The 23491-nt window shown below is 35.8% G+C and overlaps 1 protein-coding gene across 6 annotated transcripts; it reads right to left on the bottom strand.

Moving 5' to 3' along the window:
- Positions 1–15940: 15940 nt before the first annotated feature.
- Positions 15941–22551, bottom strand: LOC147638828 (proline-rich receptor-like protein kinase PERK7). Of its 6 annotated transcripts, none has more exons than XM_086782278.1 (8): positions 22417–22544; positions 22198–22267; positions 20857–21814; positions 20503–20663; positions 20312–20388; positions 18205–18337; positions 17853–18011; positions 15941–16359 (listed from the first exon to the last, which is right to left on the bottom strand). In XM_086782278.1, exons 3-8 carry the CDS (start codon positions 21533–21535, stop codon positions 16171–16173), a joined length of 1398 nt encoding a protein of 465 aa, XP_086638404.1. In that variant the 5' UTR covers positions 21536–21814; positions 22198–22267; positions 22417–22544; the 3' UTR covers positions 15941–16170. The 6 variants fall into 6 exon arrangements, with proteins under 6 accessions (XP_086638404.1, XP_086638414.1, XP_086638383.1 ...); XM_086782288.1 differs by having other exon boundaries at positions 20857–21802; XM_086782257.1 differs by lacking the exon at positions 22198–22267 and having other exon boundaries at positions 22417–22551.
- Positions 22552–23491: the final 940 nt, after the last annotated feature.

Here is a 23491-nt window from a genome sequence, read left to right as displayed (position 1 = left end):
TAGCTTCTTCTTTTCTCCAAGATCCGATGGCTTTCTTCTTCACAGATTCTTTTCCCTCTTCTTCACTCACTCACAAAACCCTAATGGAGAGCACGTGAGCAGCACATGGCTCTGATACCATGAAAAGAGAGGGGATAGACACACCAAGGTAGAGAGGTAAACCCTAATAAGTGGCTCTCATTATATCAAACCATCAACACATACATGATAGAGAAGCTCCATAGCTTTCCTTCATTGCACACCACAAAACACATCACATTTTTCCTAGTGATAAGTTCATACTGAAATAACCTCACTCTAATGTCCACACACTTGGCCAGCTGGACACGGCCATTATTGTCCACACACACACTGCTAGACTAATCTCCTCACACTACTACTATCCACTAGATCCCGGATGAGCTTGCATTCTCAACAGGGTGTTCTACGATGAGTGTCTTAGGATGCTTTAGACAATGGAAAAATTCCTAGTTTAGCCTAATTAGTCTATTTAACCTAATCTAATACTTATAATGTTAAAGGAAAAGCCTCATAAGCAAGATTTCTAACCTCAATCTTGCAAGGGGGAGCTCAACTTGACCATCCATCTTCAATAATAAGCAAAACAACAAAAAACACAAGAAGGGTTATGGGTTAGGAAAAGCTCAATCTAATCACAATAGTTTTGGAGAGATTCTCCAATTGATCAGGCATGGCTATTGTAGGTACGGATGTACCTTTGTGAAGTGAATGGGCGTTCACTTCTCACGGTGGATGCAACCCGAGTTCCTTAGTCCTAATCACTAAAATACACCTTCAACTCCACACATAATCGCTCTACCACAAAGTTTTGAAACTTTGGATCAATAAAATGCTTTCATTCCACTCTAGCACTAGTTCTATTCCTCGGCAATGGTGCCTCTTGTTTAGGGAAATTGTAGCTTCACAATAAGCATTATCTAATCCATATAGAGCATAAAAGAACATTGAACATGGAAATGGAAATCTCAAGGGTAGTCAAGCCCTCAAGATATACTAATCCAATGCTTGGACTTTCGTAATCTATCAATTATAAGCTCCTTTAATTTTCTTGCCATGTAGTACTATATCCCCAATGTTGTAGGATTTGAGATACTCAGGCACTTACCTCAAATATTCCTCTTGAGGCTCGGGTGTCCATGGTTTCCAAGATATGGACTAAATTATCAAAGTCGTCTCAGGTTTCATAATCTTGGTTCTCATCTTCACTATATCCAACAACTTATTATAACATTTATAGATATTGACTGAAGTAGTTCAGACTATTGTGTCAAACTCATTGGCAAGAATCCATTGTCCATGGGATGATTCTTTTGTGTTTTCAAGTTTATCTTTAAGGACTGGTTGCCTTTGCATATATAGATGTGATTGGTTTCCCAATTATGAACCAACTTTGCTTCTCTCATGTAAGGCCTTCCAAGGATCATTGTATATGACCCTCTTCTTTGAAAATTCATCACCACAAATGTGTGGTTTGAAATTTAATTCAAAGGTCTTGATTTTTACATCTTATAGGATGTCTATGGGTTTGGGTGTGTTCGCATCAGCAAGCTTGACCCCCACTAGCACCACCATCCAAGGTTGCGGAGACCATAAGTCCCTTGTACATGATTGTTTCCACTTCATCACTTTCAAAATAGTGTCCCAGCTTGTTCATGGGCACTTTGGGCTATCCTATAGTTTTGGCCATTGTCCTCTATGGGACATGATTCATCTTCTTCCTCCTCCAGCTTAGGTTTAGCTATGTGGACTCTTAAATTCCCATTTATCCAATGTGATAAGTCTCTCCAAAGTTGAAAATTTCCTTGTAAAAGAGAACTTATCAGAACTCTCGGACTTCTAAGGAAGGCTATAAGGCGATACTTGCACTCACTGGGCTTGTATACTCACTTTGAGGTAGGCTAGGACCTACTAATTTGTAAGGTATGTGCATTGATCCTTCCCTAGGAGGTGGTGCCTTTGATGATACCTCTAAAGGAGATGAGATAAGGTCACCTAGGAGAAAATATTATAGTGATTGTGATGATCCATGGAAGGTGAGTCCTCCTTCTTTGCAGCTAGTAACAATGTGGAATTTGATCAAATTGGTTCCACAGGTAGAGGCTTGAGAACTGGCTCTTTTGCAACCTTTTTAGAATGGTTACAATCTCAATCAAGACCTTTGGATATGGTTCCCTCATTGGTTCTATGATTGACTTTCAGATGGGGTCAAGGATCAGCTTGCATGTTCAGTGGTTTGTAATTGTTGACCATTTGCTCAAGTACTCTACTTGAGCCTACACAAGGTCTTGGGCTTGTTTCATTCTCTCTTTCTCCAACAAGGGGTTGAGGTACTCCTTGAGTTTCTTCGGAAGGTTTTCACAATCTATGCGTTCCTTTTCTTTAGGAAGAGCAGGTTTAAGCAAAAGATCGCTAGTTGTCTCCCCAAGGGATGTAGCTTTAGAGCTCTCGTCCGAGCCACTTTCAACATTGTTACCCTTGAAGTTAAAAGCTTAAGGCATTTATGACTCTAAATTTAGGTCCCAAAAAACTTATCATCTACACCATATCCCCATAACCAAAAAGAGGGAAGTGATGGACCTAGCAATGCCATCCTAATAGGGATCCCAATAGGCAAGACTTCAATGGATCCCAACAAAGCTACATTTGGGTTCAAAGGTCAAAAAGTGCTCCTAGAATCATGTAAAGGAAGCCATAGGAACATGACTCAAAATTTGGATCATGCAAGATCAAATGTGAATCCATGCCATCGTCCCCATATAGTATCAACACAAAACAATAGTATGAAGCCGACATCCAGGGTATCCACCAAATGAAATCATATCCAATAGCTGGAATATCAAATAATCCTGGTATTAAAGAATCATCGTGTAGAAAATCTATCACATGTGGATCTGAGTGATATGCTAGTCATCTACCATACACCTCAAATGACATATGATGCACCCAAAGATAAATGTCCTAGCTCCAAAGAAAATAGGATCATGTAAAGGAAGCCATAGGAACATGAATCAAAATCTGGGATCATGCAAGATCAAATGTGAATCCATGCCATTGTCCCATATAGTATCAACACAAAACAATAATATGAAGCCGGCATCCACCAGGGTATCCACCAAATGAAATCATATCCAATAGCTGGAATATCAAATAATCTTGGTATGAAAGAATCATTGTGTAGAAAATCTATCACGTGGATCTAAGTGATATGCCACATAGTCATCTACCATACACCTAAAATGACATATGATGCACCCATGTAGAAGTATAATCATCAAAATCACCATAATCATCACTCAATATTGACAAGGTATCCACACATGATAGTTCTTATATTTGAGAGGCTAGGCATAGTGCATGAGAGTAGTGATGAGTTTGTTAAGGTGAGACCTCACAGGAGAGGTAGATTTACACGCATGGAACTAGAGTGTTTTCAATCCAATGTTGGTAGAGATTAGGTTATCATGGGATATAGGTCACGTATGAGTGCCATTGATGGAGGTGGATCATACCTATGAGGATGACCTTAGTGACCTTGAGGATACCATGATTAGTGATGTCGTTGATGATGCCATTTATCTCTCTCACACTATTTGTGATTTTATAATAGCCTTGATCACGCACATTAGCAAATTGTAGGCTTGTGAGTTTTTTTACTCACTTTAGGCTCTATCAAATATGTGTGAGGAGGTAAGGGCTAGACAAAATATAAATGGGCATGTGAACAAGCCTAAACCAATCTAAAAGCATGTAAATCCCCCTAAGGTCCAAATATGTGTGAGGAGGTAAGGGCTGGACAAAATATAGATGGGCATGGTGGGTAAATTTTATAAAGAAGTGCGATAACTCTCCACCACAGCAAGTTATAATTTTAATACTTATATATTGATTTATATTTAAATATATGCACAAATATTATTTGTGTGTTTTTAAGGAGCTCCATTTCTAAAATCATTTCAATCCAATTTTTATTTCTAAAATTATATACTACATATCATTGAACACAAATTGCACTTTTGTTACCCATTATTGAAATCCTCATATTGCAAACTTTGAAACTAATTTATTGAAATGAAAGAATTCTTACAAAGTGTAAATTTGACATTACACACTATTAAACTCGATTTGTTGCATTCTTGTTAGCTCTATTCTCCCCACCCTACTACCCAAGCAAGGTCACGAGTTTGATACCTCCAACACCCCTTGAATATATATATTAAATTACTTATGTACGTGTTACGTTTATGAAACAAATAACCTCTTTAAAAAACACATAACATCATTGGAAACTTTTCATGAAACCGTAAGGACCTCTTTAAAAAATACATGACATCATTGGAAACACTTAACACACCAACATTATCTCTCATGAGTGATTAGATTTTGACAAAGGTTGGTTTAGGGTTGAGATGTGAATTGATTACAAGTAGAAATTGACACTCTCTTTTACCATTTAATATCAACACTTATAATCATTGGAACCTATCTCATGATTAGATTTTGATAAAGGCTAGTTTAGGGTTACACGTAAAAAGTGGCACTCTCAATTACCTTACACACTATTAAACTTGATTTGTTGCATTCTTGTTTGCTCTGTTCTCCCCGCCCTACCCAAGCAAGGTCACGAGTTTGATACCTCCAACACCCCTTGCAAAATATATTAAATTACTTATGTACATGTTACTTTTATGTAACAAAGAACCTACTTAAAAAACACATAACATCATTAGAAACATTTTCATGAAACAAAGAACCTCTTTAAAAAATACATGACATCATTGGAAACACTTAACACACTAACATTATCTCTCATGATTAGATTTTGACAAAGGTTGGTTTAGGGTTGAGATGTGAATTGATTTCAAATAGAAATTGACACTCTCTTTTACCATATAATATCAACACTTATAATCATTGAAACCTATCTCATGATTAGATTTTGACAAAGACTAGTTTAGGGTTACAAGTAAAAAGTGGCAATCTCCAATTACTGATAATGATTATCTTTCATATAAATAAAGAGGAAACAATATAAAAAGTGATTGGACTATGATTGTCTTTGATATAAATGAAGAGGTAACAATATAGAAGTGTTTGTACTATCATAAGTACAAGGTTGAGAAACATACAACAACATCACCACATATGCTTCAATAAATCATATTCTAAGAGAAGAAAGGTCCCTTGTGGTGTTGGGGTATGCATTTCATTTGATGTATTATATTGTTGCCTTTAACAATAAGACCTGACTTGTTTCCCATAGTCGATGTTGGGTGCTCATGTGCCATAGTGGTTGTACTATCATAAGTACAAGGTTAACAAACATGCATCAACATTAGAATACATTCTTTAATCAATCATATTCTAAGAGAAGAATGGTTCCTTAGTGGCGTTGGGGTATGTATTGCATTTGATGTGTTAGATCTATATGATTATTGCTACCTTTAACAATAAGACCTGACATGTTTTCCGTAGTTAATGTTGGATGCTCACGTGGCATAGTTGATGTTGGGTGCCCACATGTATCCTACAAAGCACAAAGTACCTATTAAGTTTTTTTTAAAGAGAATATTACAAATATAAGTATTATTTTAGTTGCCAAAGTGATCTTAAAACCAAATATAAGTATTATTTTTGTTGCCAAAGTGATCTTAAAACCAAAATCTCCACTCACGAGACGAGAAGAATATATACTTTACCTTTTATTGTTGGTGCTGATTTTAAACCTTTATCTGCACCTTGAAAAGAGTAAAAATTCTAATATTGGGGGACTATGATCATGCCTAGAATTCTCAAGACCAAAAAAATCCATAACCACTTTTTGTATATTTGTCTTATTCTTGCATTACCTTCACACCAAGCCTTCGAAGAAATTAGCTTATCATGCCATGCAGTAAGAGTGATATAGTGTTGTTATTGTGTAGAAGCTCCAACACAAGATATCGATGAATGTGTGTGCTTCATGTTTGATATATCTTAATTTGTATTTATTCTTACATGAGCTATAGAGATGTGTAAGGTCTCCTTGTTTCAAGCCCTTTTAATGAAGATTCTTAATTTGGATTTGTGCTTGCATGAGCTATAGAGAAGTGTAAGGTCCTAGTCTTTCAGGTCCTTTTAATGAAGATTCTTATCAAATAAATCCTTTCATTTGGCTTTGTCATCGTAGCATATGCTACCATAATGCACTACCATAACGATTGAGATTCTCTAGATCCTATTGCCTGTTTCAATTAATCCATCATGATGACTAGTCTCTCTTCCACACTACCAATCTCACTCTAAGAACCAAGAATTCTATTGGCATGATCACACTTAAAAGTCAACCTAAACAATGTTTAATAGCTATTATTCGAAGCTATTATACAATATGTGCATTGTGCCAAGTGGAGCTTTGTGCTCCTAATCAAATATTTTGGCTAGTACAATTTCTATATGTGGTGGCCTTTTTGTATCCAATCAATTGATAGGAGGTTTGTTTTTTGTGCACCACATAAGAGCCCTGGTCATTTTCTAATTTAATTGAGCAACTAAATATGATAATCACATTCTCAAGTAGAAACTTGTCTTTTGAACAAATAATATTTGTTATAACTGTTTGGATCCATATTGTGAACTAGTCAGTTTTGTAAGTGTCACAATTAGATTAAATGCCCCTTGCTAGTGGCTTTATTGGCTCAGTAAAATCTATTATGAAGGGTGGTTTTGAATTTAGTGGCATCCTACCTGAGCCAACTAGATGGTTTTCTCTTTAATGTACATCACATGTTTATTTTCATGCATCCTTAAATACTATGGTTACATGTTTTAAAATATTTTCATGCATCCTTAAATAGTGTGGTCACATATTCTACAATATTTTCATGCATCTTTCAAGAATGTGGGCCACCACCCTATGACTACCTACTAATAAAAATGATAAGTTAACCTCCATGGAGAGGTCTAACTACATAGCAAATACACACGTATACATATGTCATATCCCGCACATGAGTGATGATAGTGTGATGAGAGAGTGAGAATGATTGTGTGAGTGAGAAAGAGAGATAAATAATTGTGAGTGTGTGTTTTTTCAGTCTTCTACATCAAGAGTTGGAAACATCCAAGAACCTTATCTAACTTGACTAGTAAAATTGTTAAACATGATTATATAACTATAGATTTGTATACAATAATCATGTTACAAGTCCATGGAGCTTGTGACTCTAATATTTGCAAACATTGGGTGTAGAGCATAAACCCATAGTTATTTTGAGAGAATAGATCATGTTACCTGCATCCATCCAAACAGACAAACAAAGAGTTAGCATGTGTGTGTCTTGCAAGTGTCATAGGATCTACCACATGTTTTAGATATCATCCAAAATATCTTATTATTTATACGGTGATGGGATCTAATCCCTTGATATGCATCAGGTTTGTTACCCTAGTATCATCCCTAAGAAAAGGGATCAATCCTTATCTCTACCTATAAGTATGAAGGACAGTTGGCTTCCTAATAATACCAAGACAATTGGCCTTATAGTAATTCCAAATAACCTAGTAGATATTCAGTATATCTCTTGTCATGTGAGCAGAAACTAGAATGTATTACATATATCTGTTTACACTTATCAAGGTACAAACATTTGGGTATCTCAATAGATGTTCCTAAAGAATACCCTAACTCATAAACAAATGATTTAGACAAATGATTGTCATATTAGTATCCTACTAGGAGATAACCTTCAGAAATTCAGAAAAGAGACCATGAGGCATCTATGAATGCATGCCCATTTAACTGAGGCAATTATAAGATGTGCAAATGTCGTGTTATGATCAATGTGGTGTTATAAGACGTAAAAGTTTCCATAATTTTGTCAGACTAGAATGTGAGCTATGATAAATCATCAACATCATGGGCAATCAGCCATGCAAAGCCGAGTGAAAATAAAAAACCAAAATGCCATTTAGACATTACCATTGCTGTAAGCCACTATTTAAAAAACCCTACCAGACATCGTGTATCGGTTTCAGAAGGAAATTATGCATAGCCCTATATCCTCAACAATCAAATGATATATGTGCATAGGGAATTAGGGTGTCCTATGTTAAGATTAGGTTTCAAGCTTTGCCCATAAACATAGATCAAGTGAAGTTCTAATCTCATAATAGCCATCAAATATTTGGCAGCAGTAGGTGTAACATATAAGACTGAGAGAACATCTCAATCGAAAAACACAGATGAATCACCATCATGGGCACTCAGTCATGCATGACCAAAGGTGAAATATTTTTTTTAAAAATTGCTTATTAGCCTTTACTATATGTAATAAAAAACAACTTGGGCATCGTTTATCAGTCATTTTTAAGCGCAGCCCTATATCATCAGTAATCCAACGATCTATGTGGTGTAAGGGGGTTTAGGGCAAGCTTAGCTTAATATTAGATATCAAGATATGCCCATATTAGCATATCAAGTGCAGTGTTAATCGTAACATAAAAATCGAAGACAATATGTGTAGCCTATAGAACTGAGAGAATTTTAAAAAAACCAGAGAAAAAATTATCATCATTCAAATATTAATCCTGGATAGGATCCCCCAGAGGTCATTATCCTATCATCCTTCATAGGTTGAAATTTCAACTACATGTTGTTTTGTAACATAAGCAGGGATTTCATTAACGTCTTCACAATTTCGTGATCACGTTAACAAAACCTGTTGTTAACATAAAAATTCTTGTGATCACAATGTATATTCACGGGCATTTTTTATGACCTGCAAAAACCTTCTCTGCCAGTAATCCCGCCGGGAAAATGCAATTTCCCGACGGGCCCGCCGAGAAAACCCATTTTCCCGGTGGACAAATAAAAAAAATAAAAAAAATAAAAAAAATCATGTTCACAGTCATTCTTACCATTTTTGGGCCTTCTGGACTCATTTATGATGTCAAAAGTTCAAAATTCTTGGCACAAAAAAAGTTTTGTATAATTTGCTGGCCTTAAGTTCAATTGACACACCAATTAAATCTAACTATACTTACATCAATTGACTCAATTGTCCATGACATCATTGCACTCAATTGAGCCCAATTGGACTCAATTACACTTGATTTACACTCAATTGATATTAATTGGGTGTCAATTGATGTCAATTGTGCCTAATTCGACGCAATTGAGCCCAATTTACACCCAATTGGCATAAATTGGGTGTAAACTAAGTATCAATTGAGTCGAATTGAACTCAATTGATAATAATTGGATGTTAATTGATATTAATTAAGCCCAATTGACTTCAATTGGGTGTTAATTTATTACAATTAATGTCAATTAAGCTCAATTGAGCTCAGTTGACATCAATTGGGTGTCAATTGATATCAATTGAGCTCAATTGGGCTCAATTGTACTCAATTGACACTCAATTGGGTGTTAATTGCATCCTATTGTGCTCAATTGAGCCCAATAGGATGCAATTAACATCAATCGGGTGTCAATTGATCACAATTGATATCAATTGGGCTCAATTGGGCTCAAGTGCACTCAATTGTGTGATCGATTGTGTGTCAATTGATGTCAATTGAGCCTAATATGATACAATTGAGCTCAATTCACACCCAATTGGATGTAAATTGAGTGTCAATTGAGCCGAATTAGACTCAATTGATAGCAATTGGGTGTTAATTGATATCAATTAATATCTAATTAACACAATTAAGTCAATTAAGTCTAATTGACTTTAATTGGATAATTTGGGTGTTAATTGAGCTCAATTGGACGTAAATGACATCAATTGGGTGTCAATTAACATCAATTGAACCTTATTGACATCAATTGGATGCCAATTAACATCAATTGGACTCAATTGACATCAGTTGGATTTCAATTGAGCCAAATTGGATGCAACTGACATCAATTGGGTGTCAATTGATTACAACTGAGCTGAATTGGGCTCAATTGCAGTCAATTGATATTAATTGGGTGTCAATTAAACCTAATTCCATGCAATTGAGCTCAATTGACATCAATTCACATCAATTGCTCTCAATTGATATTAATTGGGTGTCAATTGAGCCTAATTCGATGCAATTGAGCTCAATTCACATTAGTTCACATCAATTGGGTGTCAATTGATATCAATTGAGTAAAATTGAGTCTAATTGGGTGTCAATTGAGTCAAATTGAGTCTAATTGGATGTCAATTGATATCAATTGAGCCAAATTGAGTCTAATTGAGCTCAGTTAGACTTAATTAAGCCAAATTGAGTCTAGTTGGGTGTCAATTGATGTCAATTGAGCCAAATTGAGTCTAATTGGGTGTCAATGGAGCCTAATTGACATCAATTGGGTGTCAATTGATGTCAATTGAGCCCAATTGAAGCTAATTATGTATCAATTGACACACAATTGATGTCAATTGGGCTCAATTGACATCAATTGGATTCAATTGACACACAATTGATGTCACATGGGCTCAATTGACATCAATTAACACCTAATTGATGTCAATTAATATCAATTGGGTGTCAATTGATTATAATTGATGCTAAATTGAATGAATTGAGTCTAATTGACATCAATTAAGTCTAATTGATATCAATTAAGTCTAATTGGATATTAATTGATTAATTGGGCTCAATTGATCAATTAATTGATATCAATTGAGTCTAATTGATATCAATTAAGTCTAATTGATATCAATTAAGTCTAATTGACATCAATTAAGTCTAATTGGGTGTCAATTGATATCAATTGACACCCAATTGGACTCAATTGACATCATTTGGACTCAATAGGGTGTTAACTGATGTTAATTGAGCCCAATTGACATCAATTGGGTGTTAATTGAGCTCAATTGGACACAATTAACAATAATTGGGTATGAATTGAACTCAATTGACATCAATTAGGTGTCAATTGAGCCTAATTGCATCCAATTGAACTCAATCGACATCAATTGGGTAAATTGCATCCAATTTAATTCAATTGACATCAATTAAGCCTAATTGCATCCAATTTAACCCAATTGGACTCAATTGAATCCAATTGGACTCAATTGACATCAGTTAGGTGTCAATTGAGCCTAATTGTATTTATTTGGACTTAATTGACATCAATTGGAGTCAATTGATATCAATTGGGTGTTTATTGATGTTAATTGAGTTTAATTGACATCAATTGGGTGTTTATTGATGTCAATCGAGTCCAATTAGATGCAATTGGACTCAATTGGGTGTGCATTAGACTCAATTAATATCAATTGGGCTCAATTGATATCAATTAGGTGTGAATTGATGTCAATTGAGCCCAATTCGATGCAATTGATATCACTTGGGTGTTAATTAGACTCAATTGGCACCCAATTGATGTCAATTGAGTCCAAGTGGATGTCAATTGATATCAATTGAGCCCAATTGATCAATTGACACCCAATTAGACTTAATTGATATCAATTTGACTCAATTAGGTGTTAATTGATATCAATTAAACTCAATTGGGTGCTAATTGATATTAATTGAGCTCAATTAGACTCAATTGATATCAATTAGGTGCTAATTGAGTGTAATTGATGTCCATTAAGTCCAATTTGGCTTAATTAACATCAATTGGGTATCAATTGACTACAATTGAGCTCAATTGACATCAATTGGGTGTTAATTAATGTCAATCGAGTCTAATTAATATCAATTAGGTATCAAATAAGCCAAATTGATATCAATTGGGTGTCAATTGAGCCCAATTCACATCAATTGGGTGTAAATTGAACCTAATTGGACTCAATTAACATCAATTAGGTGTGAATTGATGTCAATTGACCCCACTTGGATGCAATTGATATCAATTTGGCGTCAATTGGACTCAATTGGCACCCAATTGATGTCAATTGAGTCCACTTGGATGTCAATTGATATCAATTGAGCCCAATTGATCAATTGACACCCAATTAGACTTAATTGATATCAATTTGACTCAATTGGGCATTAATTGATATCAATTAAACTCAATTGGATGTTAATTGATGTTAATTGAGTCTCAATTGACATCAATTGGGTGCCAATTGAGTGCAATTGATGTCAATTAAGCCCAATTTGGCTCAATTAACATCAATTGGGTGTCAATTAACTACGATTGATGTCAATTGAGCTGAATTGACATCAATTGGGTGTTAATTGATGTTAATTGAGTTTAATTGACATCAATTGGGTGTTAATTGATGTTAATTGAGTTTAATTGACATCAATTGGGTGTTAATTGATGTTAATTGAGTTTAATTGACATCAATTGGGTGTTAATTGATGTCACTTGAGTCCAATTAGATGTAATTAGACTCAATTGGGTTTGAATTGGACTCAATTGATATCAATTGGGCTGAGTTAATTGGGTGTCAATTGAGCCCAATTGACATCGATTGGGTGTGAATTGAACGTGATTGGACTCAATTGACATTAATTAGGTGTTAATTGATGTCAATTGAGCCCAATTGGATGCAATGGATATCAATTGGGTGTCACTTGGACTCAATTGGCACCCAATTGATGTCAATTGAGTCCAATTGGATGTCAATTGGTATCAATTGAGCCCAATTGATCAATTGACACCCAATTAGGCTTAATTGATATCAATTTGACTCAATTAGGTATTAATTGATATCAATTAGACTTAATTAGATATTAATTGATATTAATTGAGTCTAATTGGACTCAATTGATATCAATTAGGTGCTAATTGAGTGCAATTAATATCAATTAAGCTCAATTCGGCTCAATTAGCATCAATTAGGTATCAATTGACTACGATTGATGTCAATTGAGCTCAATTGACATCAATTGGGTGTTAATTGATATCAATTGAGTCCAATTAACATCAATTGGATGTCAATTGAGCCCAATTGACATCAATTGGGTGTGAATTGAATTGGATTGGACTCAATTGACATCAATTAGGTGTGAATTGATGTCAATTAAGCCCAATTGGATGCAATTGATATCAATTGGGTGTCACTTGGACTCAATTGGCACCCAATTGATGTCGATTGAGTCCAATTGGATGTCAATTGATATCAGTTGAGTCGAATTGATTAATTGATACCCAATTATACTTAATTGATATCAATTTGACTCAATTGGATATTAGTTGATGTCAATTGGACTCAATTGGGTGTTAATTGATGTTAATTGAGGACTCAATTGACATCAATGGGGTACCAATTGAGTGCAATTGATGTCAATTCGACTCAATTGGCATCAATTGGATATCAATTGACTAGGATTGATGTCAATTGAGCTTAATTGACATCAATTGGGTGTTAATCGATGTCAATTGAGTCCAATTAAGCCCAGTTGTGTCCAATTGGGTGTCAATTGATTGAATCCAATTAAGTCCAATTAAGCCCAATTGAGTCCAATGGGGTGTCAATTGATGTCAATTGAGCCCAATCGAGCAATTGACACCCAATTAGACTTAATTGATACCAATTGGACTCAATTGGATATTAATTGATGTCAATTAGACTCAATTGGAAGTATAATAAGATCTAATTGATGGTAATCGAGCTTAAGGTGATAAATTTAGAGATAACTTTTTTTGTACAAAGAATTTTGAACTTTTGACATCATAAATGAGTCCAGAAGGCCCAAAAATGGTAGGAATGACTGTGAACATGAAAATATTTTGACCATTTTTTTTAAACTTTTTTTCCCGCCGGGAAAACAAAAAGCCCGGCGGGCTTCGGCAAGTTACCAGGTTACTGGTAACCTGCTATTTTGAGAACATGAAAACATGTGAACATGTGAATAACATGTTCACAAGTGTTATTAACAAAAAAAAATCTTGTGATCACGTGAATATAAAATCATTGAACATAAGCATTATGGATAGAGCATAATATGGGTTTCAACCAAGTCCTTAACCCATAATCATATGCAAAGTTTAAAAAAACATAGTAATATGAAAGCCATCGTGAGATTCCATAGTTCAATATCCCATCAATTGTGTATCAAAAGTAGAGTTACCTGAGAGGAAGAAGAACTCCTTGCTGATGCAAGAACAATAGACATGGCGAAAGAACACCAATACACAGGACAGGCTAAGTGAGTGTGGAAGCACTCACCATTCATCGCTTGGTTTATAGGTGGATTCAAGTTGCTGTAGCTGGTCATCACGTGAAAGCTCCTCATCGGCGCCATTCCAATACCTAATGTATTAACTACAAACAGCCATAGCCAGCTAATGCTCAGAATGAATATCATGTCAGGCGATCAGAACTCACATGCATGATATTAAAGATATGATTATTTTTGGGTAGTTGTACGTATGTGAATAATACCCATACTTTAGGTGTTTGTGTGAAGCCCTTCCCAACTCGTTCACACCATTAATAAGAGTTTTACCATAGATGAGAAATGTGTAAGAGTGTGTGTGTGTGTGTGTGTGTGTGTGAGAGAGAGAGAGAGAGAGAGAGAGAGAGAGAGAGAAAGTAGAGAGATTTTTTGTGAGAGATTTATGATAGATGAGAAGTGTGTGTGTGTGTGTGTGAGAGAGAGAGAGAGAGAGAGAGAGAGAGAGAGAGAGAGAGAGAGGAAATATTGCAGGCTATGTTACGTATAAAAATTTATTAAATCCAGTGAGTCGCTTAGTGACACAAAATGAGTTGCTAAGTGACACATTAAATAGCATTATATTATAAAGGAGTCACTTAAATACTATTTCTTAATGATTTAAAAAGTCTCTCGGCGACATATATTAGAGTGTCATTAAAAACATCACTTTGTGACATGTCATATATGACATTCTTACCGACACTTTAAGGGAGCCCATAGTGTCTCTTCAATTGTGTTGCTAGGGCCCCCTAACCTTGTAGAGTGACAGGTGTTTTGAATCAAATTTTTAATCCTAAAATCATATATCAAAGTTTCAAAAATAGATATCATTAGTACTAAAGTGCTCAAATCAAAGTTCTAAAAACAAGTCTCATGTGCTTAGTACCAAAGCGCTCAATCAAAATTTTATTTTTAAAAGCATATATTATTCCAAGGAAGGTCACATTTTTTGGCTCTTGTAAATTTTATAGAGAAGTGTGATAACTCTCCACCACATCAAGTTATGGTTTTAATACTTATATATTAATTTATATTTAAATATATGCACAATATTATTTGTGTGTTTTTAAGGAGCTCCATTTATAAAATCACTTATCAAAGTTTTAATACTTATATATTAATTTATATTTAAATATACGCACAATATTATTTGTGTGTTTTTAAGGAGCTCCATTTATAAAATCACTTATCAAAGTTTTAAAACACTCTAGTATGCTCAGTACCAAAATGCTAAATTAAAGTTTCAAAAACAAATTTCATATGCGTAATGTCAACGTACACAAACCAATTTTTATTTCTTAAATTATATACTACATACCAATTTTTGTTACCCATTATTGAAATCCACATATTATAAAGGTTTTGAAACCAATTCATTAAAATGAAAGAACTCTTACAAATTGTAAGTTTGACATTACACACTATTAAACTCGATTTATTACATTCTTGTTAGCGCTATTCTCCTCACCCTACCCAAGCAAGGTCACGAGTTTGATACCCCCAACACCCCTTAAAACATATATTAAATCACTTATGTACATATTACTTTCATGAAACAAAAAACCTCTTTAAAAAATACATAACATAATTGGAAATACTTAACACACCAACATTATCTCATGATTAGATTTTGACAAAGGTTGGTTTAGGGCTGTGATGTGAATTGATTACAAGTAGAAATTGATACATGCTTTTACCTTTTAATATCAACACTTACATTCATTGGAAACTAGCTCAAGATTAGATTTTGACAAAGGTTGGTTTAGGGTTACAAGTAAAAAGTAGCATTCTGAATTACTGACAACGATTGTCTTTCAGATAAATAAAGAGGGAACACTATAAAAAGTGGTTCTATGATTGTCTTTCACATAAATAAAGAGTCAACAATATAAAAAGTGGCTGTCCTGCTATAATTGCATTTGATGTATTAGATGTTTTATTATTATTGCCTTTAACAATAAGACCTTCATGTTTGCCATAGTCGTTGTTGGGTGCTCACATGCCATAGTGGTTGTGCTATCATAAGTAGAAGGTTAACAAACATGCATCCAACATCACCATACATGCTTTAATAAATCATATTCTAAGAGAAGAACGGCCCCTTAGCGACAGTGGGCTATGTATTGCATTTGATGTGTTAGATGTATGATTATTGCTTCCTTTAACAATAAGATGACCTGACATGTTTGCCATAGTCGATGTTGGATGCTCACGTACCATAGCTGATGTTGGGTGCTCACGTGCATCCTCCAAAGCACAAAGCACCTATTAAGTAAAAACATAAGAAAATTTTACAAATAATAATTGATAAAGTGATCTTAAAACCAAGCGCTCCACTCATGAGGAGAATTTATATATACCTTACTTTTATTATTAGTGCTGATTTTAAACCTTTATCTCCACCTTGAAAAGATTAAAAAAGTCTAATATTGGGGGGACTTTGATCATACCTAGAATTCACAGGAAGCCATAACCTCTTTTTGTATATTTGTGTGAGCCTTGCACTATCTTCAGACCAAGCCTTGGAAGATATTAGGTTATCATGCCACACAATAAGAGTGATATAGTAGTGTTGTTTCTCTAGTGTAGAAGCTCCAACACAATATATCTATGAATGTGTGTGCTTCATGTTTGATATATCTTAATTTGCATTTGTGCTTGCATGAGCTATAGAGAAGTGTAAGGTCTCCTTGTTTCAAGTCCTTTTAATGAAGATTCTTAATTAGGATTTGTGCTTGCATGAGCTATAGAGAAATGTAAGGTCTCAAGTCCTTTTAATGAAGTTTTTTATCAAACAAATCCTTGCATGTGGCTTTGTCATCATAGCATGTGCTACGCTAATGCACTACCATAATGCATTGAGATTCTCTAGATCCTATAGCCTGTTTACAATTGATCCATTGTGATTAGTCTCTCCTCTACACTACCAATCTCATGCTAGTCACCAAGAATTCTATTGGCATGATCACACTTAAAAGTCAGCCTAAACAATGTCTAACATATGTTATTCTTAGCTATTATACAATATGTGCATATTTCTGAGTGAAGCTTTGTGCTCCCAATCAAATATATAATTACCTAATTATGAATTGATAAGAAGCTGCCTTTCAAATCTTTTTTGTTGCCTAGTTTCAAATCTAACAACCCATTGGATAACCACAACCCATTCTAAAACACAATCTATCTTGTACAAAGGTGAGTCCTGATACCTCCTCTTGCTCATTTTGTATAAGAGCACATCAGCACCCTTCCCATCCCACTCCCATTACTTGGCTGACCACAAGTGTTCTTAGAAAGGTGACCGACCATGCCCTCTCAATAGTTGAATTTTTTTATTCTTCTACAACAATGAGCCGTGAATTAGGTAATCCAACTTATGCTCCTTAGGCCATGTGATTTTTTTGATTTTGGAGCTGGGGTCAGAAGCGAGCAAGCTCTTTCTAAGACTCGAACATACACCCAATGACATACATCCAACTTATGCTCCTTAGGCCATGTGATCATACACCCAATGACATACATATATGTTTCAATGTGCATGCGGAATTCCAACACAATATCAATGAATGCATGTGCATGTGCAATAGGCATAGGCGCATGCCATGAAGCCTTTATTATGTTTTTTTACAAAATGCTTGATTCATTTCCAAAAATAAATATTAAAGCACGAGTAAAGACCACAGCTTATTTTCGTTGGCACGAAACTGAGCCCAATGTCAGCCAAGAGAAGAAAATTGGGTGAAAAGGTTAAAACTCGCCTGTTGCATGTTAGGGCGCTGCAATGGATCCTTTCTTGTGCACATGCATGCTGCTGTTACCATGCAATAGAGCTCGTAGTGATTGTATTGGAGCCTTAACCTTGGATCCAAAATATCCTTCACCACCCTCGAAAAGTCTTCCAACAGTGGCCTCTGCACCTGCATTAGCAAAAACCTCGAAAAACAACGTCTGCCATCAACACACATCACCCGGAGCATCATCACATCATTGAAGAGCAGAGGGGCGTGCCAGTCTCACAACTCATGATTCGCATCAGAACATAGGCAATCGGGAAACACACACACACACAGACACACACACAGTCGCACTACTAATAATTGGATATTTCACCTTCTCAAGAAGGTAACATTGATCCACCACCGACTTGCGTCCCGAGATCAGCTCCAAAAGCAATACGCCAAATGAATACACATCCGCCTTCTCCGTGAGCTCCCCACTTTCCCCATACTCCGGAGCAATATAACTGTGAAACATATTGACCCCCACATAATAATGCGCGCGCACACACACGTCATTACAAATTGTTCTTGGTGGTTCTTTACTTAGAGAGAGGACTAGGAGGTGTGGAAAAAGCAAAATGAGAGTTCATATTTGGCCTAATGCATACAAGAGCGTGTGGTGGAAGCTCAAAAGAATCTTTCTTAAGCAATGAGAATCTTCTTTCACTTCTATGCAAGAAACAACAGCTCGTAAATATAATGAGCTTGTTGATTTAGTGCAACTAGCTTAGCAAAATATAGTTTAGTATTTAGGGTGTAATGGACTATGTAAATTACAACTACGTATGTAATTTGCAATATAATCCAGACATTATTGTATTACAATTATTTTTTGTGTTTTAAGTGTTTAAGTGTTCTTTAAAAATGTGATTAACTAGTGTTTAAATAATGTGATTTAAAAAAAACGAGGACAGAATGAGGGAGAGATGTGGGGACACATGTCCTCACAAATCTCACCCATTTTGTCTCCTTTTTTTTTGTAAATAGTCCACAGTTATAGTTGTGCATGGCTATATACGCGGATATGTGTGCACGATTGTAGTTGTGTGCTTGTAGCCATGTGGATAGCCACACTGATAGTCACGTGAATGTTTTTTTCATATATAGATTCTTTTAAATTTACACAACTCTTAACGCGACTGTGCTCTTTGTTTGTTGTAGTGATATGTATGCATGTATGTATATATGTATGTATGTATGTAAATATCTATGTATGTATATGTGTATATGTAAATATCTATGTATGTATATGTGTATATGCATATATACATACAAACATACAATACGGACATACGTAGGTACTTATACAAACATACATACATAAAACATAGACATACATCCACACACACACACACACACATATATATTATATATTATATACAATATATATAGAAATATGATATGTATGCATGTATGTATGTACTGTGTATGTGGATATATATATATATATATATATATATATATATATATATATATATATATCATATTAGTAGATAATTTGAAAACAATCTTATTCCTATTTAAAAAATGGGATCATGGGTGAACCTATCCAAGATTTTGTCAAAACCTCCTCATGTAACATATCGTTGAAAATATATTTAAGAGTAGAATCTAAATCTATAATCTCCGAGAAATTTTGAGTTAATATGCTCAAGATATAGCCAAAACTATATTAATGAGAAGTTGATTCCCAAAGTGTGAGAATTTTTTCAAATTATCTAATATATTGACTTTATATATATATATATATATATATATATATATATATTGTTTGCATATATATATTCATGTATATATATATAAATATATGTATACATGTATATATGTATGTATGTGTACATGTGTGTGTATTGTATGTATATATGTATATATATGTATGTATGTATGTAATATATATGTATATGTGTGTATGTGAAATATATTGTTTTTATGTATGTATGTGTATACATATATATATGTATACATACCTACATACATATATACATACATACGTATATACAAACACACATACACACGCATACATATATATATGTATATATATATATATACATATACATATACATACATACAAACATACATTCACACACACATGTATATATGTATGTGTACAACCAATGTGTGTGGATTTTATACACACTTGCATGCACAAACATGTAGTAGTGTTTATAACTTATACATGTGTTTGTGGTATAACATATAAGTGTGCATGTGTAACTCATACATGTGTGCACTTGTTTGTGTTAGTGTTTTTGTGTGTGTGTATATATATATATATATACACGTGTAACTCATACGTGTGCACTTATAACTCATACATGTGTGCGCTTGTTTGTGTTAGTGTTTTTGTGTGTGTGTGTATATATATATATACATAAACATGTGTTCGTGATACGTATAAGAAACGATAATGCTTTTTGTAAGATCCGTTCATTCCTCACCTTGGATTGCCCACTACCACTGCCTTTACTGCCTCCTCTCCGCTTCGAATCCACTTTGCAAGGCCCAGTCCAGTAATCTAGATGTAAGGGCAGTCAGTTTAGTGAGCCAAAAACTATCCCTGATCGTTGACATTTGAAATTTTTTTTAGCTCTTAACCATGTTCTTGTGCTAAACATCCTCAAATACAAACCATTAAATGAAAATCATGTGTGAGGAGGATGTTTTTTGGTCTAATGTCACAGTGAACTATGCAGCCCTTTGGGCAGTTTTCGTGAAGGTAGTGTAATCCCCTTGCAAGTTGAACGGCGATGAGCTTCCTATCAGGCCAAGCCAAAACATTGGGGTTGCGTCCTGCCCAACATGAACACAAAACACTATTTTGTTATAAAAGTCTCCTGCAAATTTGCTTCCTTCTTAGACTATGCAATGCATCCTAATTAATAGATTAGCATAGAATTAATACACAAAGCTTGGCTACGGATCATCAATAATCTTTTGAGTCGGCCAGCTTGCAGATTTATATATACTGTTGCTTGGTGATTACCTGAAAGATGCCAATCCAGGGTTCCATTGCACATGAAGTCGTACACGAGCAGTGATCTTCCATCTTCCTTGCAATAACCTACCAGGGAGACCACGTTTGGATGCTGAACACAGCTCAACACTTCAATTTCTTTTTGAAATCTAGCAGATTCCTCCTCACTGCCTATATTCTTCACAGCAACGGAGCTTCCATCTTCCAACACCCCCTTAAACACGAAGCCTGTCTCCCCTTCGGCCAAAAACATGTTGTAAGCAAAGTTGTTTGTCGCACTTTTCAGCTGGGAGTAGAGAAATTTCCTCGGTGCTGCAGGTAGACGTGGCTTTCCTGCATTTGTTTGGAATATAGTGAGTTTGCAGACCGAACAAGAGCGCCGTGAGTCCCTGATCTCCGCGCCAGCTCTTGATCGGGCCCTGCCGAGATAATTTCCCATGGCATTGTCAGTATTGGCTCTGATTGACCTAATTGGAGGAGCAGCTGCACCTGGTGATGATCGGTATGTCACATACTGCACATGATGCCTCTCTTCCTCCTCAGGAGAACTGGGCACATAGAGGTCACTAGCCATGCTGCATGTGCTGGTGAATGTCACGGCATCGATGCATGCAACCGCAGCAGCCCTGTGGCTAGGGTTTCGTTCTAAGGATGCCCCTGACGAACTTCCCTTCCTCTGCAGCTTCATGATTTCTTTGGATGAAGGGTAAGTAGAGTACGTGGATAATGCAAGCAGTTTTTGAAATTTCTCCACTTCCCCAACACCATCAGCAGGGGCGCATGGTCAAAAACCCGTGATGTATAGAAGATTCATGTGGGATAAACTCAAATAGGCTTCTTCACATCAAGTACGGAGCACCAAAAGATAACCGGCCTGAGCTCCTTATGGGGTGTGGCATCCAGGCACGCGACTTTGAAATCATCAAAGAGAATCCAGATGATCTCCTTTAATTAGCTGTGCAAGACACTGAATGAATTATGATACAAGTATCAATTAGTGAAGCTAAATAATTATGAATTAAGAGAACCCAACAAAGCTAATTTGCATCTACTGATTAATGAAGCTTTGCAATTAAGGAATCCGACGCTCATAAGGCATTCGCTAGTAAATCGACATATTGCTCTTGCAATTTAGCATCAACAACTGATGAAGCTTTGCAATGATCAAAGAGAACCCAACAAAGCTTATTATCACTAGAGCATGCACGAATGAAGGCTTGCAATAATTAATGAGAGCCCAAAGCTCGCATTAGTTGATGGCCTACATATTCAGCGTTCATTAATGAGGTAAAGATTTACAATACTTTCATATATTGAGCATGCATGTATGAAAGATTTGATAGTATGTACATGAAGCTTTAAATTTGAAAAGCAACTCTGCGGCCGATCTGTCACAGAGCCATACTGCATGGAGAGGATCCTGCATCAGAGCATGTTACTATATTCTAAATTGGCGTCCCTCAAAGCAAGCATGGAAATAATGCTGAGCTTCTATATTCATTAATAAACATAAATAATATAAGAAAGAACTCTATCGTGCAGCAAGTATATTATTACAAGCACCATCACCTGTGTAATTGAAGCTGAAATGAGAGAGAGTTTTAGAATTTAGAAATGAAGCTTGCAGGCGACGGCTTATACAAGGGGCGTGGCGGGGCGGGGCGCGTCGAAATAGATTGTACTCGACGCCCGGGTGTTAGACAACAACATTCATGCTCACGACACAGAGAGAGAGAGAGAGAGAGAGAGAGACAGACAGACAGACAGACATACAGAGAAGAATATTCCATCCCATATTATAGTCAAATAGTAGAGGAGGCCGGCCGCCGCCCTTATAAATAATCGCAACAAACAAATTTGCCACGGCCGGCCATTCGACGCTTTGGCAGCGCTCTCTTTTTCCCTCGTAAAAACTAAAAATCCCAGATTGGGATTTTTTTGTCAGCTAAAATGCCTTGATTGCTTTTTAGTGGAAAAAGAGAAAAATATAAGAAATCCATTACAACTTGGCAACTCAATCAAAAAGAAAGGTCAGCTTTCAAAAATGATCCGTCCACCAGGTCCCCACCCCCCCCCCCGCGACCAACAAGCAAAAAAACCCAAATTACAACTTGCAACTCGAAGGGATAAAAAGGTCAATGATTTCTTCCCCCCCCCCCCCCCCAAAAAGGTCAAACTATAAGAGTCGAGCGGTTCTGAAAACAATAAATAGCTGCTTGTTGCTCAGGAGGTAGCACCGTAGCTGTAGTTCCGCAATCAGATGTCGAATGCAAAAATAGCACAGATTATCAAAGGAGGCGATTTAGAAACGTCTCTGAATTTCGCTACAAACATCTGCCTGAGCTGGGAGGGAGGACTCCCAACTCCCTGCAAGTATTTCTTCGCATTGCTCAGTACCTGTTGCATAAAACAGAGAAGTTCCAAGTCCCAAGACGTTGTAGCTCTTGTTTCAGCAATATGAATCTGATTAAGCATGCATTGCGGCTCAATTATGTGCCCTGATTTCATTCTAGTTCCTAACTCATTTTGTTGAAAGTGCTTAATATCAGAGACAGCTTAAATTTCCTCTCGGCCTTAGTGTCTTCAAAAGACCTGAACTGTCGAAGCTGCTGCATGCTCAATCATTGGCAATTTCAGCTCTAAA

This window comes from Cibotium barometz, chromosome 4 (genome assembly GCF_041138505.1).
Source record: "Cibotium barometz isolate CiBa-2024 chromosome 4, ASM4113850v1, whole genome shotgun sequence".
In the NCBI taxonomy this organism is placed as follows: Eukaryota; Viridiplantae; Streptophyta; class Polypodiopsida; order Cyatheales; family Cibotiaceae; genus Cibotium; species Cibotium barometz.
This window is presented reverse-complemented; position numbering and strand designations above follow the sequence as displayed.

Coding starts and splice junctions, on each gene's coding strand:
- LOC147638828 (XM_086782257.1), bottom strand. CDS start 21,535: ATGAAGCTGCAGAGGAAGGGAAGTTCGTCAGGGGCATCCTTAGAACGA. Junction 20,664..20,856: donor CCTGGATTGGCATCTTTCAG/GTAATCACCAAG, acceptor CATGTTGGGCAG/GACGCAACCCCAATGTTTTG. Junction 16,360..17,852: donor AGCGCCCTAACATGCAACAG/GCGAGTTTTAAC, acceptor TTTACTTAATAG/GTGCTTTGTGCTTTGGAGGA.